At 37.0% G+C, this 18,071-nt stretch overlaps 1 protein-coding gene across 1 annotated transcript; it reads right to left on the bottom strand.

Annotated features, from left to right (window-relative positions):
- Positions 1-17,342: 17,342 nt before the first annotated feature.
- On the bottom strand, positions 17,343-18,071 carry atoh1a (atonal bHLH transcription factor 1a). The gene has a single exon (XM_062998732.1). The coding sequence runs from the start codon at positions 18,069-18,071 to the stop codon at positions 17,343-17,345; it is 729 nt and encodes a 242-aa protein (XP_062854802.1).

The following is an 18,071-nucleotide window of genomic DNA, read 5'->3' as shown; positions in this document are numbered from 1 at the left end:
TGTGCACTAAATATCCAAAATAAATCTAATCTATTGTCAGACCTCAAACCTGTGGACTAAAAAATGGACAATGAGGTTAATGAGGATAAGTGTAGCTCAGTAAGAGTACTGGAGTAATCTGAAGGTCACAGGTTCAAGCCCTACCACAGCCAAAGCCCTCAACTCTTAATTGCTTAAACTGCATTCGGTCACAATTAAAAACTGCTTTGCACACAAGCGTCTAGTACGGCGGCACGGTGGCTCAGTGGGTAGCACTGTCGCCTCACAGCAAGAAGGTCCTGGGTTTGATCCCCAGGTGGGGCGGTCCGGGTCCTTTCTGTGTGGAGTTTGCATGTTCTCCCTGTGTCTGTGTGTGTTTCCTCCGGGTGCTCCGGTTTCCTCCCACAGTCCAAAGACATGCAAGTGAGGTGAAGTGGAGATACTTAATCATCCATGACTGTGTTCAATATAACCTTGTGTGAACTGATGAACCTTGTGTAATGAGTGACTACCGTTCCTGTCATGAATGTATCCAAAGTGTAAAACATGACGTTAAAATCCTAATAAACAAACAAACAAACAAGCGTCTAGTAAATGGTTGTGTTGTTATGGCAAATTTGAAGTCTTTCCTTTTGCAATTTCACACCTGAGTGACTGAACACAAAATTGGCTGCATTTATATGTGTAAAAAATTAACCCTTGTGTTATCATCTTTAATATGACTATTAAATGAGATGTAAAATGTTTGTAATGTTCAAACAACGGTTATCAAACTGGCTCGTTCTGATTATCCTTATCCTTTAAATCGTAAAATACGAAAACTGAGGCATGTTTACCACTGTTATATCACATTTCCTATTATTTACATAAGGATAATACTTGTTGCAGTTTTGCAAGTGAACTTTTTTGCCCATTCTTGTTTAATACAATTCTATAGCTGCTTAACAGTCTGTGGACAACATTCTCTGATTCTCCTCTTCATGATGTCATACATTTTCAATTGTGAACATTTCTGGACTGCTGGCAGGCCTCTGTGTCTACAAAGCCACATTATTGTAGCACATGCAGCATGTGGCCTGGCAATGCCTTGCTAAAAGAGCCATGGACCGTCTGGGAAATGGCTGTTGCAACTTTTAATAACACTAATAACCTTCAGGATGGTTTGGCAGTAAAAACTTACTGTTTGTTTTTCCCCAAAACAAGCTGAAACACAGACTCATATGAACACATTGCATGTTTCCGCTGCCTTTCTTATGCAAGTTCTACCCCCAGAAAATGTTAGAATTGATGCATAGAATGCATAAAATTTTACAGTTAACGCAGTCCAGCAATGCAGAAGAAATGCAACTTGCAATTTTATTACAGTGGCATGACAGTTTCTCATATAGTATCATCTAATGGCTCAAAGGTCACATAAATTAAACAGTAGTTTCTGGCCTTGCCCTACTAATAAATTCAGATTTCCACAAATTCACTGAATCTTTTCACAATATTATGTACAGTAAAAGGTGCAATGGGCTTTTTAAACTGACTGACAAAGAGGGAAGTCATTTAATCCTTTCTACAATTTCAGTAAATGAGCTGAATCAGCTACAGAAGTTAACGATATAGTAGATTTATTTCTTCTCCTGAAGGCAAATCACCAAAGTTCACTTCAGTTTACCCAACATTTCTGTGACTTTTGAACGGAAATCTTTAAAATCTACAGAGATAGGCCATAAAAGAATGGGGTGTTTAAGGCAATTCAGATTCTGTTTCACAGTGTTTGGGATCTTAGCTTTCACAGACTACTGAATAAGACTGAGAGGATTTGGTGGAAAGAGAGCTAGTCAGAGCAAAGCAGACAGTGAGCGAGAAAGATGTAGGGTATGTTAACTGTAATTGATTGATTGGCAGATTGATTGATTGAGGTGCAGTGAAGCAGAACTGATCTGTGAAGTAGATCTTTGGAGTTGGAGAATGTGGATTGGGCTTAATGATGTGACAACAAAGGATACAAAGTTAACCTACTAGGATAAAAAGATTAGCTCAAGTGTAGAAATGAGCTGGTACTTCAGCAGCAGTGCTGCACAAGAGAGCTTTCTAAACAGCCTTATTAAACACATCCTGTTATGTTCAGTTTTCACTAATGACTGATTCTAAGCAAATATACTGTATATTGTTAACGTTTTTATTACCTTAACTTTTAGACTTTTATTTTATTTTAGAAACCTTTAGCTTTAAATGACAAACTCAATTAGAAAGAATACTGGCAAATTATGTGCATACAAAAAGCTTTTTAAGTTACATTATTTTTAAATAATAATTCACTTTTATCTTTATTTAATCTTTAAACTTCATGAATTTTGCAAAGAATAATAATAAAGAAATTATTATTTGACAAATTCCACACTAACTGTCCCTTTTATCAGCTCCACTTACCATATAGGAGCACTTTGTAGTTCTACAATTACTGACTGTAGTCCATCTGTTTCTCTGCATGCTTTGTTTCATGCTGTTCTTCAATGGTCAGGACCACTACAGAGTAGGTATTATTTGGGTGGTGGGTCATTCTCAGCACTGCAGTAACACTGACATGGTGGTGGTGTGTTTGTGTGTGTTGTGCTTGTATGAGTGGATCAGACACATCAGCGCTGATGGAGTTTTTAAACACCTCACTGACCCTGCTGAAATGAGAATAGTCCACCAACCAAAAATATCCAGCCAACAGGGCCCCGTAGGCAGCGTCCTGTGACCACTAATGAAGGTCTAGAAGATGACCAACTCAAACAGCATCAATAGATGAGCGATCGTCTCTGACTTTACATCTACCAGGTGAACCAACTAGGTAGAAGTGTCTAATAGAGTGGACAGTGAATGGACACTGTATTTAAAAACTCCAGCAGCACTGCTGTGTCTGATCCACTCATACCAGCACAACACACACTAACACACCACCACCATGTCAGTGTCACTGTAGTGCTAAGAATGATCCACCACCCAAATAATACCTGCTCTGTGGTGGTGCTGTAGGGGTCTGGCTTCTAATTAAATTTAGCACTAACGCAAAATACTTTACTGACCCATAAAGTACTACATGGCCTATATCTGGAATATTTTAATGAATTTAATGACCACTACAACTCAGCTTGTTTACTTGGTTCAAAAGGTGCACAGCTACAACTACAGCTATCTTTAGAACATACTTTTTTACTCGGACTTTTGTTTACTTTTTGTAAAACAGTCTCTGAACCTGGGGGTATGAACAATCTGGTGTGCTCATGGTCTGTCCCATCTACTAAATGGTTTTCTATATACTGTATGTTATGTTAAATCATCTGGCAATGCTGAGTTTCAGCTTTTTAAGATCAGAACTAGGTCCACCCCACATCTAGACAATGTTGCAGAGCGTGGGGGTTCATGGTCATAAAAATGTGTGGTGATCAGGGATGTTGGGTTTTTGTTGTTCTGCCTCTCACATACAATCACTCATGCTTGTTGAACGTGTGGGGAAGGTGAACACTATAATAATTAGGAGTCTCATGCTACACTCTGCACAATTGACTTCTTAGCTTTATTGACTTAGTTATATCATATTTTAACTACACCTCCTGTTTTTTTTATCCAAAAGTTGTTCTGACATGTTCCTTTTTACCACCTGAGGCTGAAATCTGTAGATTTTAGGCTGCCCTGACAGCAATGGCATTTCTGCTGGGCTGCTAGATGTGATGGAATCTGCAGTGACTTAACAATGTCAAAAAGTAATCCCTTCGACATGGCCAATCATGTCTGTGTAGGCGCCTTGCAGTGGTCGGCTATACATTTTCTACTGCTGTGCCACCCCAGTGATACTCTGACCACATCTTTGACAGTGTCTGACAGCAATAGAGGTTTTTATTTTATTTTTTATTTTTTTTACCCCTTTTTCTCCCCTTTTAGCGCATCCAATTGTTCAATTAGCATCGTGCTTCCTCTCTGTCTATGCCGAACCCTGCCCTGACGGAGGTGATTAAAGCTAACCCGTATCCCCTCCGAAACACGAGCAGCAGCCAGATGCATCTTTGCCACCCACACAATGACGAGTTTTGGCGCCACCCAGAGCTGCATGCGGAGAGACACACCCTAAGGGCACCCTCTCCCATCTCTGTGTAAGTGCCTCCAATCAGCCGGCAGAGAACGCAATCGCATTCTGACAGAGAGAGACCCACATCCGGTTCTTTGTCCCACCCCCCACATGAGCAACCGGCCAATCGTTGCTCATATAGCCACTCAGCTTCGAACCGGTAAAGCAAGGCTGGATTCGATACCACGCTCTCAGAATCCAGCCCTGGTTGCAGCGCGTTTCTTTAGCAATAGAGGTTTTAAAAGTGAGAGAGAGAGAGACTGACAGGTGTAGCAGAGCAGAACTAATCTGTGAAGTGGATCTCTAGAGTTGAGTAATGTGTATTGTGCTTAATGATGTGACAACAAGAGATGTAAACTCAACTGCAAGGAGAAAGGGATAAGGGATTAGCTAAAGTGTGAAACCGATCATTTACCCATAATTTTAACTAATGACTAAAAACACTACACTAGACTGGTACATTTTCCTCCACAATTATTGGCACCCCTGGTTAAAATGAATAAAAAGGGTTATAGAAAAATTTACTTCTTGGTGAATTAGGTTAATCTCATATTTAATAATTCTGTCTTTAAACAAAATAAATCCCTTATCAAGTATAAATATCCCTATAAATATATTTATAACTAAATTAGTTGTGCAGTAATTTTTGTTCCCCTACAAATTCCTAGAAACAAAATGTAATTGAAGCATGTGTTCCATTTATTGTGTTACTTTATTAGGTTGCTCGGAGTGTTTAGAAGGTTTAACCAGTATTTCACAGACTCCTGTATTATATTAGGAACACGCATCGAAGAATAATCAATCTGTGACATTTCTGATCTAGACTAACTATTCCTCAGTTTTAGCTTATCTTAAGTTATTGTGTACTTTGACAATGTTTAGCTTCAATAAAAATGATAATGTAATATTATAATTTGAGGCCTAATGCTGATATTCCACTTGATTGTACCAAAAACCATTGCAAGCTATTTTACTAGGTGTTTACTAGATAACATGATTGAATGAATACAACATATTGACTTCATTTGTATGTAGCTCCAGATGCAACATACAACTGTATATAGCAAAGTCAGAATGTATAGTTAAAGGGAATTTGCCCCGTGTCATGTACAAGAAAGCCAAATACCATAGACTTAAAACTGTTTTGTCAGGTTCGGCTGTTTTACATTTACATTTCTGGCATTTATTGCTTTATTTAATAAAATTTAATAAAATATAAACATGACTATGGTTGGGGTCGAAGTTGAGGAAAGGAAGTATTAATTTCAGAGAAGCCCGCCTTGTTAACTAATTACTCAGATTTCTTGTCACCCCTGGGGTCTCTAAATAGATTGATGTAGGAAGTGGCTTTGTGTTAGTGTTATGGTGTACACTGGTTTAGAGAGGGGTAAGTATTTTAAGAAAACCCACAGGCACTGGCACGCCCCTCTCGATTTCTGGGTCTCCTTGGTGGATTCATATTACTGTGATAACAGTTCCTCCTAGCATAAAGATGACCAATTATGACCAATTATGAGTCATCTTTGTCTCACCTTTACAGAAACTACATAATGCTGCTTAATGCTGTTTGTTACAAAGCTGTGGACATCAGTGGAGCCGAAAGCCGGCTAATATACAATGAGCTGGTCACAAGAGCTTACGGCTGACTCAGAGCTTGCTAATTTTTTTTGCAGTATTCTAAGACTGGCTTTCTATATGCAAATTAAAACCTTTATGAATGTTTGCAAGACCTTTCAACTGATCTCAGAGCAAGCTTACAACCCTTTAATGTTTTATCTATATTTTAAAATGATTGCAGACACGATCATTGTATGGTGTTGTACAACTGGTACAGAGATGTTAAATGAAAGTAGGCTTGGACAGGTACCCCTAATTGGGAGAGTGTGGGGAGGGTGGTGGAAGGGCTGAGTGGGGCATTAGTTGTCTTGTGTTGAGCTGAAAGTGATACCCTTGTCCCTCCCAATCTACCCCACTCCCCTCTACTCCACCCACGGGACATCTGAGAGTGGGGGTCTCTGGGGAACTGCACCAGGGAAGGCTTTCAGTGGCCGTGAAAGGGGAGCGGAAAAAAAAGAGAGAGATAGAAAAGGGGAGGGGCAGAAAAAAACCTCTACACAATATACAGTATCTGAGGGGCTAGTAGGTGAAATATTATCTGCTCAGTCACTGTACAATGGGGGCAAGACTATTTAATAGATCTAGGACCTTCACAGGTGAGTGGGTGGGACAGTTAGTTCTCTGCAATATTGTTGGAGTTAAATGAGTTCAAGGCTCCATGCAGCAAAGGAACAAAAAGGGCTTGGGGGCTTGGAGCATGCACACCATCCATGCCATTCTGAACCTTTTTTGCATATTATTTAACCAAAAAAATCATTATTTAAACATACACTATATGGTCAAATGTTTTGGACCCTCCTTCTAATTTTTAAGTTAAAATATTTCATCCCCACCCATTGTTAACAAGTGTATGAAAGCAATTATATCAAATAAATGCATCCAACTTTGTAGCAACAGGAGAAGTCTCATTCTAAATTTACCATGACTGTGCCCCTGTACATAAAACAAGATCTAAAGAGGCATGGTTTGACAGGTCTGATGTGGTAGAATTCCAGTGGCCTGCACAGTGCCCTGAACTTAACCCCAGTACACTATTCAGCCTTTGGGATGAATTGTAACACTGACTTTGAGTTAGGCTTTTCAGCATTAGTACCTAAGCTCAAAAATAAATCTTGTAAAAAGAGTTGTGGCTGTTCTCTCTTTTGTGAGTAAAAAGCAGGGTAGACAGGCAACCCAATATTAATGTCCATGTTTTTAAAATGGGATGTTCAACAAGTTCCTGGTCAGGTGTCCATAAACTTTGACATTGTAGTGTACCTTCACTCTATAGACAGTTGTGTGTTTTTATCTGATAAAAACAAAAGTAGAAGATGATGAAATTAAATGTTCTTGCAATTAATTGTCCAACAGAAATAAAAAAATACATGTAAATCAGCAATTAAAATGAAAGATTGGCATGTTTGCAAAAGTCACATAAACACATAATGTTTACATCGTCAGTGGGTGACTTCCCTTACAACAATCTAATTAATTCCATTTATAAAGTGTCATTAATATTGTGGGGTCAGATGCTGACCTAGGCTATCTGCAGTTCTTAAGCTATTGTGATTTCCTGAATAAGCTGGATGTGGAACTTTTTTTAGCATACTGGGTTGAATAATCACTACACTAAGCTAACAAACTGGCTTAATAATTGCATTTGGTTCCATTAACTGGTTAATTTAGCAAGGTGTTTTATTTAATGATCATTTAGTGTGACAATATGCAGCAACAGGGTCAATAAGAAATTAGACAATTACGTTTTACAGAACTGTATTTACCTAGAATAAAAAGAATATTTATAACTACAGTCTTAAGATGACAATGCTTTAATAAAAATGACACTATTTTATTATTGCAATTGGCAATTATTATCTTGTTTTGTTAATCTGTTTTCACTATAAAAATATTCACTCTTTATTGGTAATAAGAAAGAAATTATTTGTCTTCTTTATTCCACTTGAATGTGTTTTTTTTTTTTGGCCGGGATTGTAAACCAGCAGCTGAAACTTACAGAAACTAAATCTGTGTTTTAAGATTTGCAAAGTATTCACAAAGATACTGAATGTGACAAGTTTAAAATGTATTATTTTACATTCATAATACAATACTGGGGCGGCACGGTGGGTCAGTGGGTAGCACTGTCGCCAAACAGCAAGAAGGTCCTGGGTTTGATCCCCAGGTGGGGTGGTCCAGGTCCTTTCTGTGTGGAGTTTGCATGTTCTCGCCATGTCTGCGTGGGTTTCCTCCGGGAGCTCCAGTTTCCTCCCACAGTACAAAGACGTGCAAGTGAGGCCAATTGGAGACCCAAAATTGTCCATGACTGTGTGTTTGCCATTAAAATTGTGAACTGATCTTGAGTCTTGTGTAACGAGTACCTACCGTTTCTGTCACTGATGTAACCAAAGTGTGTAAAACATGACGTTAAAAGCCAAATAAATGAATAAGTAAATAATACTATACTGTAAATAATACTATTTTTCGATATACTACAGTAGATGTATGGCACAGTCTGGTATGTTGTTCTTAATGCAATACAATATACACTGTTATTTATTGGAATTTCATGAAATATGTTAAGGAATTATCTGTTAACTTTACTAAAAATTTTGCAGTAATGTTCCACTTTTACATTTTATCATTTTTAACCATTAAAAATGGATTCTTGACAATAAAATTATGGTAAAATTTAACTTGCTTTTAACCAAATGCCTGACAGCACAAAATAATGATAAAGTTATCGAACCTTTGTTAATTTGATTTAAACCAGGTACTCAAATGTGTGATATTTTTCCTTATAAATAATAATAATCAAATAAATAATCAAATATGCTCTAAAGTTATATTATTTTGTTTTAGTGTTACTTTTAAATTTATCATGTACTTTTATACATTAATAAAAATTGAGGTTTTTTAATATTTTAACTGATTTATTAATCTGATTATTATTAAACACGTTTGAACAACTAAAATATTGACTTTACCTATTACTGCATAATAACATGTAAAGCAGAGTAAATGTGGATGCATGTGTACAAGTGAAACAGAGGAGAGGGTTTAATTGCTAATACATACTTAACTAATAAAACCACAATTAAAGCCTTAATAATTTATATAATTCTGTCACCTACATGTTCTGATGTGTACACCTAGAAGAGATGTGCCTCAATTTTGATCATACTGAAAGAGGCGATCCTCAGTCAGTTGCCACATTCAACCCTCACACCTCTAAAGGGGTGCAACATGTGACATGTAGGGTAAATATTCTTACAGTTGAGGTGTTTCCTATACATATACACACACACATCCGTATCCTCAGAGTGAATGTAACCGAGACTCAGAGGCCATTGAACAGCATTATAATTGGACTTACCATTGTGTGCTTCTGAATGGGACGGTTACCCAAGAAGCCTCATGTTGGTCTAGGTACATTTGCTTTGAACATTTTGCAGACACAAAAGGGCAGCCTGGGGAGGAACAAAGATGAGAGGGCTCGGCTGTGTCCTTTCAGTTTTGCTTTGGCACTGTGAAGAAAGACAAGTGGACAATGCTGTCTAATAAAAAAAGTTCATACTTCCTTTTTCCTTATGCCATGGGCATTATTTATAGTTCAGTCAAATGCTTTTTTGGGAAAAGTCTTGTATCATAATAGTTTTTTATAGCTACACTTGACAGATTCATTTTCAAAACAATAAACTTGCACTTGTTCTATATGCCAACTTACTGGAGTCATATTGTTTTCTTTTTAAGTATGTAAAACTGTGCAAATTTAGAATCTGTTACAAGCTCTTGACATTATGTGTTTCCAAAGAGGAATATACAATTTTGTTGCAAACACCATGTCAGATCACACATAAAAAGAAACTTGTGGTCTACGCTGATATGCATCATCAGGGCCGCAGACTGCTGTGAGAAGCTGATGCATTATTCATGCCATCATCTCATGTGACATTTTCTATTATTTTCCTGGCTTGCTCAGATAATGATCTTCCCAAAAAGGCACCAGAGCTTTTTATCTCCATAGTTCATCCACAGGTGCGTGCGGTTAGCTTTTATTTTTCTACCTGAAAATTCAAGTTATACACTCTTTAACTTGAGATATAAATAATGATTTCCATGCAGTAAGAACAGCAGATGTCTAATGAACCAGAACTTGCAATCAGAATGATATACTGGATATATACTGGAAATGATTTTTTTTTTTCTGTCCTCACCTTTACCATTTGTGCATCTTAGTTCTCCGTGCCATGATCTCTTTCTTTCTCTCTCTCTCATTCACTCTCTGTGCTTGTTGCTCAGTCTTGCAGCAGATGGAAAGTACGACCTAGTTTTAGCTTTTGTTCTGATGTCCCAAGAGAGTCCAAGCCCTTTTTCAGCCTCCTACTCTCCTTATCTTATATTAAATTTTGGGACTTTGCTTTTTAGCTAGGTACAGCAAAGAACCAAAAGACAAACAATCAACAGAAAACTTAACATGCAGTCCCTCAATACATAATATTGTTGCATTTATTACTGCACAAACTGGCCTACATGAGAATGTCTGAAGTATTTGAAACACATGCAGTAATGAAACACATGCAAACATTAACAAGTACATTAAACATAAACTACTGAATTGAATTATAACAGTCCTCAGATCAAGATGATTAGGAGAACTCAAGTCAGAATGATTGAAACACACTTAAAATCAACTGGAATCAAAAGGTTTTTGGAGTGAAACCATATAAGGTTTAGTTCTATTAAACATTTCAATAAGAACCATTTAAATGGTGCAACAAAACAAACACAAAGTTCTCCTAAAAGTTCCTAAGTATTCTAAACAGTACTTTGTAGCTAGTTGTTAAGTGGTTTGTTGGTACCATACTGGTTCCTCTCCTCTCACAAACAAGCACAAAAGGTTCTTTATGTTTATATGGTTCTTCAGCCCTTAAGAACTTATGTATTTCTGGTGATGCCAGAGGGCACATTTCAAGTGCCATTTGTTCTGAGGCATGAGTTTAAATCAGCTGATCCAATCAAGCCTTGTATAGCTTGTACTGCATTTTTTTTATGTTGTTTTGATGTATATGGCCAAAAGTACAAGTATGTGGGCTATAAGCTTGTGGCATATTTTATACCAAACCATTACAACTGATATATAGCCCCCTCTGCAGATATAACAGTCTCCAATATTCTGGCAAGGCTTTCCACAAAATTTCAGAACACTTAAGTCAAAATAGCATTTGTGAGGTTAAGATTAGTTGAGAAGATCTGGCTTGCAGTTGATGGTCCAATTCATCCCAGATGTGTTACTTAATCAAATTTCCTAAACGGTTGTGACAAAGTTGGAAGAATTTCTAATATTATAGTTGTATGTACAGTACCTTTACAGTTATGACATTTAGAAAATGATTTTATCAAAAGTTATTTTAAATTATGACCACAGACATTTCAAGCAATTATAGGATAGGCAACGGTGGGGCTTGAACCAGTGACCTTCCGATTAATTGTCCACTACCTTAAACGATAAGCTAACACACCAAATACTTTTATCCATATACATACATATACATATATAAGGGTGCATCCCAAAACATTAACTGTTGCCTCTGTAGGATCCTACATCCTTTAGCCCATGAGCCAGTTAACTAGTTATATAGCTATCACACTGCCCAACTTTTACTTAAAGAAAGTAACAGTTATAATTGGATATAAAAGGAGGATTCACGAATAAATGGGTCATTGTTCACCACTTTGTGCCAAGCTTTGGAAAGAAATGTTCAAAAAGATTGCAAATAAGTTGGGTCTGTCACCATCTATCATACATAATACTGTGAAAAGATTCGATACATTTAGAAAAAAAGAGTCTACTGCTGCATTAAGAAATGCAACCGGAACTCAACCAAAGCATCTAAGGCATCAAGTGATCATGCCAAAGACGTCCACAGCACGGATGACTTGCATAAGTGTGAATGTATTACTGACACAGAGGCGTATATTGGGATTTTAGAGATATATCAAGACAACATAAAGGCATAAAGGCAACGTATTTTTCCAAGACGTCCTGCCTGCAGTCCAGATCTGTCTCCTATTAAAATAAATGCTGCATCATGATGAGGAATTAGACAACAAACTTTTAAGTCTTGTAATAAGCAAGAATGGCAAAAATTCCACTTGCAAAACTGCAACAAGTGGTATTCTAATTCCCAAATGATTAAAAAGTCTAATTAAAAAGAAAAGGTAATGGAACAGTGGCAAACTCTTTCCCAATATTTTACATGTGCTTATATCAAATTGTAAATGTTTTCATTAATTAATTACAGATTCTTGTTTTATTGCATTTTACCAAATGTTTTAATTGCATTTAAAAAATAAAATAAAATGGGTTTTATACTGTAGCACGCAAATTGCTTCATATAATTCAACAATTCATTCATTATTGATCAGCATTTGTCTGATTAAACTAGATAACAACAGCATATAAACAGCCTATATTCCATAGATTTGCATTATGGAGAACTAATCACCACTTGTGTGGGATATGTTTATTCTCACAAACATTGTGGAACAGCCACAGAGGTGGTTAAATTAAAACAGAACAGTAAAACGCTTGTTGGTGGTGTATAGTAAGAGTCAGTGTAACCTCTCACATTCTCAGTGTAAACAGGTGAGGAGGTTGGACCGAATTTGTTTACGTTGTTTTCTCGACGCCCGTAAGCGTTCAATATTTAATGACACGTGAAACCTCAACTTATGCAGCAGCAGCAGCGGCAGCCTAGCAGCTGTTAAACCAACACGGTACTATTAACATGAACCTGCCCTGTCCATTCTCCATTCTGCCCGGTGCGCGGAGGGGGCTGGCATCTGTTACTTCAATTACTAAGTACTTGTTTCGTAAACAAGCAGCCACTTGTTGTTTAGTTAACTTGCTTTTTAGTAAGGAATTTGAGGTATATCGGTATATATCGGTACATAAGCCAACTCTCGTTTAATAATAATAACAACAACAATAATAATAATAAAATACAATAACATAATGCATTTGAAATCAAATAGTAATTATATATGTATAATAATCATATTAATAGTAATAATAATTATTGTTATTATAAATAATTAATTTAATTAATTAATTGTAAATCTCAGTGAGATTAATTTTCCTAGTTAAATAAAATAAAATAAAATAATAATAATATATTTTAAACCAAGTATTAATTAGGTATGCATATAAGGTATAAATATTAATGACGTATAATAATAATAATAATAATAATAATAATAATAATTAGCAATCCGCGGGTATAATAATAATAATAATAATAATAATAATAATAATAATAATAATAATAATAATAATAATAATTATTATTATTATTATTATTATTATTATTATTATTATACCCGCGGATTGCTTTCACAAAATTAAACATTATAATTTTTGCGCTCTTACTCTTCGTGTTAGTTAATGAAAACAAAAACAAAAATAAGTTTGGCTACTTTTTTGGAAATCAGGTGAGACACCAGTCACAAAACCACCAGTATTTAAAATGTCACAATGTCATAAAAAATAACATTGCACAACATCTTTTGCACTACAAGTAGGAATTGTAACCAATGCGCTTAATTAAATCATAAGAATGAACAGGGTTGTCAAGGGTAATAAAAGTAATAAAAAAGGAGTTAGACGATACATACTGTTCATTTAAAAACATGCCTTTGTAACCAAATATAGTAAGGTTTAAAAGCATATATATATATATATATATATATATATATATATATATATATATATATATATATATATATATATATACAGTATATATATACAGTATATATATATATATATATATATATATATATATATATATATATATATATATATATATATATATATATATATACAGTATATATATATATATATATATATATATATATATATATATATATATACATGTATATATATACTGTATCTATATAATGTTTATATCAAATTTAAATAGCAAAAATAAGGCTTTGATTGTAGTTACATTCTTTATAAGTGTGTAAATACGTGTGTATCTCTGGTGTAATCATGAATTTTAATTCAAATTTCATAATTTTATAATTTTATTCAGATAAATATTTTTTTGACAATAAAATAATAAGGTTTTTGTTTTCTTTAACTGATCCTGATACAACAAAAATCCTGTACCAACCAGCATCCAAGGTTTCTGTATTAAAATAAATGTTTGCACAAATGAGAAACAAATGAGTCTGTAGAAAGGCTCAAGATCTCGTTTCCACTTAAGAAGCAATACGACCAAATGCATTACAACAAATAACGAGATTAAAAGTTTTTTTTTTTTACGGCTAAACAAAAAGCATTGAGCATTCAGAACGTTAAGGTTCTGAAATTTGAAAGCATTTGTTATTTGAGGATGGCGTGAAACAGGAACAGTGCAGATGGCTTGGGTTTTCAAAGGAAGATGCAGGTAGTTGGAGAAAAGTTGTAAATAATTGAAGACTGCAAGCGTGTGCATGATATTGCTCTTTATTCGCTAAGCTAATGTGATTGGTCACTGGTTAGAAAAAAACTGTGGTCAGAGCGCATTCATTAATTATTTGTTAGTTTTTCCAGTGACTTGTTTTGAAACCGGGAAAAAGAAAATATTTAAATACATTGGAAACTTTAGAATTACCAGGAAGGTTGTACTACTGGCGTGCGTATTAGAGACAGAGACAGAGACAGAGACAGACAGACAGATAGGTAGAGAGAGAGAGAGAGAGAGAGAGAGTCCTGACAGTTTACCGTGTCCCTCCCTAGAGAGAACATGGACACCCGGAGTGTACAGACGTGCACATGAGTGTGTGTTGGTGCATGAACACACAGACCGTACAGGCGTACACCTAAGCGTTTCTGCACTGGCAACCCAACTGAACTATGATGCGCATATATGCGTGCGTGCGCGCGCTTGTTGGTGCATAAGCACTATATAAGCATGCGTAAAAGCACAAGCAACAAGTGTACTAACGTGCGCATATGTTCTTGTGAGTGTTGGTGTGTAGGCACCCAAAGTGTACTGGTGTGCACATAAGCGTGTATTGGAACGCATGTTTCTGCACTGGCAACCCAACTGAACTATGATGCGCATATATGCGTGAGCGTGTTGGTGCATGAGCACCATATGAGCATGCGTAAAAGCACAGGCAACAAGTGTACTAACGTGCGCATATGTTCTTGTGAGTGTTGGTGTGTAGGCACCCAAAGTGTACTAGTGTGCACCTGAGCGCATTTTTCTGCACTGGCAAACCAACTGAACTGTGATGCGCATATATGCGTGCGTGCGTGTGTGTTGGTGCATGAGCTCCATATGAGCATGCGTTAAACACAGGCAACAAGTGTACTAACGTGCGCATATGTTCTTGTGAGTGTTGGTGTGTAGGCACCCAAAGTGTACTGGTGTGCACCTGAGCACATATCGGCGCACAGCCCGTTTAAAAGTACTATCTTCTGCAAACGTGTGTGCATCGCGCAGAGGCTGCGGCAGTGTACAGGCGCGCGCATTAGCGTGTGAGTATTTTAGCGCACGGGCAACCGGTGCGTGTTGGTGGACGCTTTAGCTTGTGTGTGGCTGTCACTGTAAAGTCAGATCCTCAGAGACCCGGCAGCAGTGGCGTGTGCGTGTGCGTGTGTTTAGAAGTAAGGGAGAGCGTAGCGCGCTCACCAGCTGACAGCGCTTGCTCCAGTGCGGACATTCAACACCGCGCGCCACGGGCCTGCCAACAATGCGCGCGCCAATTTCTCCGCACTTCCATTACAGTGCAGAACTCTTACTGAGTCAGGCTCTGGGACTGTACATAAATTCAGGGTGGATGCCCATTAAAGACCCGTCGGTCGGGCAGCATGATAATCACGGATATAAATTAAATGAGCTGGTAAAGAGCTGGTAATAAATATTAAGTCTGTTGGAAGTAACATATACTAGCAGCATATGGGTGGCGAGGACCTAACTGCAAACTTCTAAATGTTAAAATAGGCTTTTAAAACTGTTGCCTAGAAATGGCTTAGAGTAAACTTTTCTAGGTTTCTCATCCCAGAGACTATACGTTTATAACAATATGCATTTATTACTATTAATATCATTATTATTAAATAATAAAGATAAACAAACTGGTACGATTTACCAACTAGATCTTAATAATACATTTTTTCATCAATATTTGCATTACGAAAACAACATTTTTTTTTTTACATTATTCGCCACTTAAAATAATTTATTTAACTTCTTTTTTTGGCACTGAGTAATTATTATAATTATTATTATTTCCCTGGTTCAATCGTTTAAAATAAACCTCTATCAAAATTCTTTGTACAATATAAATACAAAAGATGTATCACGATGACAATTTCAGTATTTAAAAAGCCTAAGACCAACTTTTCATTTATTTAATTATAACCCAATAGCTAGTTTAGTTATTTAACTTAAATTCCTTTTAAACCAATACCTAAATGATTAAGTTAAACACTTAATAGCATTGTGTTTTATACATATATGCAGATCTTATCTCATCAGAGTAACACTGAAAAAGACTTGCCTGACGTATTCAAGAACAAGCACTTTCTTATTTGTCCAAAAATAATACAAACTCCAAAATAATGCAAAACATAATATGAGAAGTCCTTCATTTGGAAACAGACTTTAAATACGTCACACTAAAGTGGTATTAAAATTTGTAAATTCTTTTTAACTCTTTTTATATAAAAATATATGATTTAATAAATAGCTTAAAAGATTATTCAGTTATTTAGAATTGTTGTCAATTGTGTTTATATACTTTATACTGAAAAATCAACAGGTTGACCTTTTAAAAATTATGTATCCATCCAGTAAAGTCCTTATTTTTTCTTTAAAAATGTGTTGCTTTAAAAATACAATGTATGGTAAAATTTAGGGTACCCCATTCACAGTAAACTTGTTGGTAAATGTGTTCAATGAATGATTATAGCAAATAGATCAGGAATCAATACCATACGAATAAGGTTTGCAATGTGTTTTTTATTCCAAAATCAACTGAAACATAAGGCATGTGGCAAAATTTGCTAGTTTACAATATAACAAAAATTTACAACGCAAGCAGAAATAAATAGACAATTCAGTCACTGTATCCAAGCAGAAGCTGAAAACGAACAATAACATCACGGTGAAATCAAATAGGCAACAAATATACAAAACATCTAATGGCTATATTAAATATCTTCATCAAATTGGCATTACTAGGCTACATAAAAAACAACAAAATATCATTCATTACAAAAAGTGTTCTTCAAGCCTATGGCCTGTATTTAAAGTGCAAGTGAAGTTTAAAAGTAGCAAATTCTTGAAGACTAAAAAAAATCAGGCGCATTCTATAAAATTACTGCAGATACATAAAATGGGTCTGTTTATCTGAGGAAGACAGTTTTTTTTTTTACATGACATCCGGGCCCGTGATGGCACTCTGCGCGGGGCAGTAGATGTGGCGTGGTGAGTCGTGCCAATGTCACGAAAAGGCAAACGAATTGGCGTTAAGAATAAATGGAAAAGCAAATATAACAACAGCAGTCATGAAATTGAAGTTCTGAAAACCAGTACAAACGGCTACATACAGCAGGAGAACATACTGTACGATTGACACGAATAAAAGGACTGAATGTGTTCGAGCGTCTCTAGAAGACGCGCTGGCGGCTCAGCTTCAGTTCACAAAGTTCATCCTCACTGTGCAGCTCCGCGTGATTTTCATCCGAGTCGCTGAAGTGCGAGTGTGGAGAAAACTCTCCATCACTTCTGCTCGACCGCGGAGAGTCTTTGCTGCATTCAGAGGAAGACTTGCTGCCTCCTAGGGAGATGAACGCCTCGTCCTCGTATGAAAACGGCACGCTGGAGATCTGAACTGGAAACGCGTTTGGAGATCGTTCTGCTGTGTAGACTGACGGCAGTGCGTCGGTGTGTTCTTCTGTTCCGGGAGCGCGCAGCAGGTCTGACAGTGCGTTGATGTAGATCTGAGCCATCTGTAGCGTCTCGTACTTGGACAGTTTCTTCTCGTTGTCTAAGGAGGGGATGACACTGCGCAGCTCGTCGAAGGCGTGGTTCAGGCCGTGCATGCGCCTGCGCTCCCGCGCGTTCGCTGCCACGCGCCTCTGTTTCTGCACCACGGTGCCGGCTTTGCTGGACGGTGCGCGCTGCCTGCCCTCATCCGGCCGCGTAGCTCCCTTGAGGCGGCACAGATCGCGCACACGCACCGCGCCACCCTCCCTGGTGCACTTGTTTAAGTGCGCACCGGACACGCCCTCCGCGCTGTGCGGCAGGTACTCGGCGTGTGCGGGAGCGAGCCAGGCGTGTGCGTCCGAATCCCCCGCCGTCCTCTGGTTCTCGCTTAAGCCTTCCTCGATGTCCAT

The sequence above is a fragment of the Trichomycterus rosablanca genome, chromosome 7, assembly GCF_030014385.1.
Source record: "Trichomycterus rosablanca isolate fTriRos1 chromosome 7, fTriRos1.hap1, whole genome shotgun sequence".
NCBI classification, from domain to species: Eukaryota; Metazoa; Chordata; class Actinopteri; order Siluriformes; family Trichomycteridae; genus Trichomycterus; species Trichomycterus rosablanca.
Note: the sequence above shows the minus strand (reverse complement) of the source record. Positions and strands in the feature narration are given on the sequence as shown.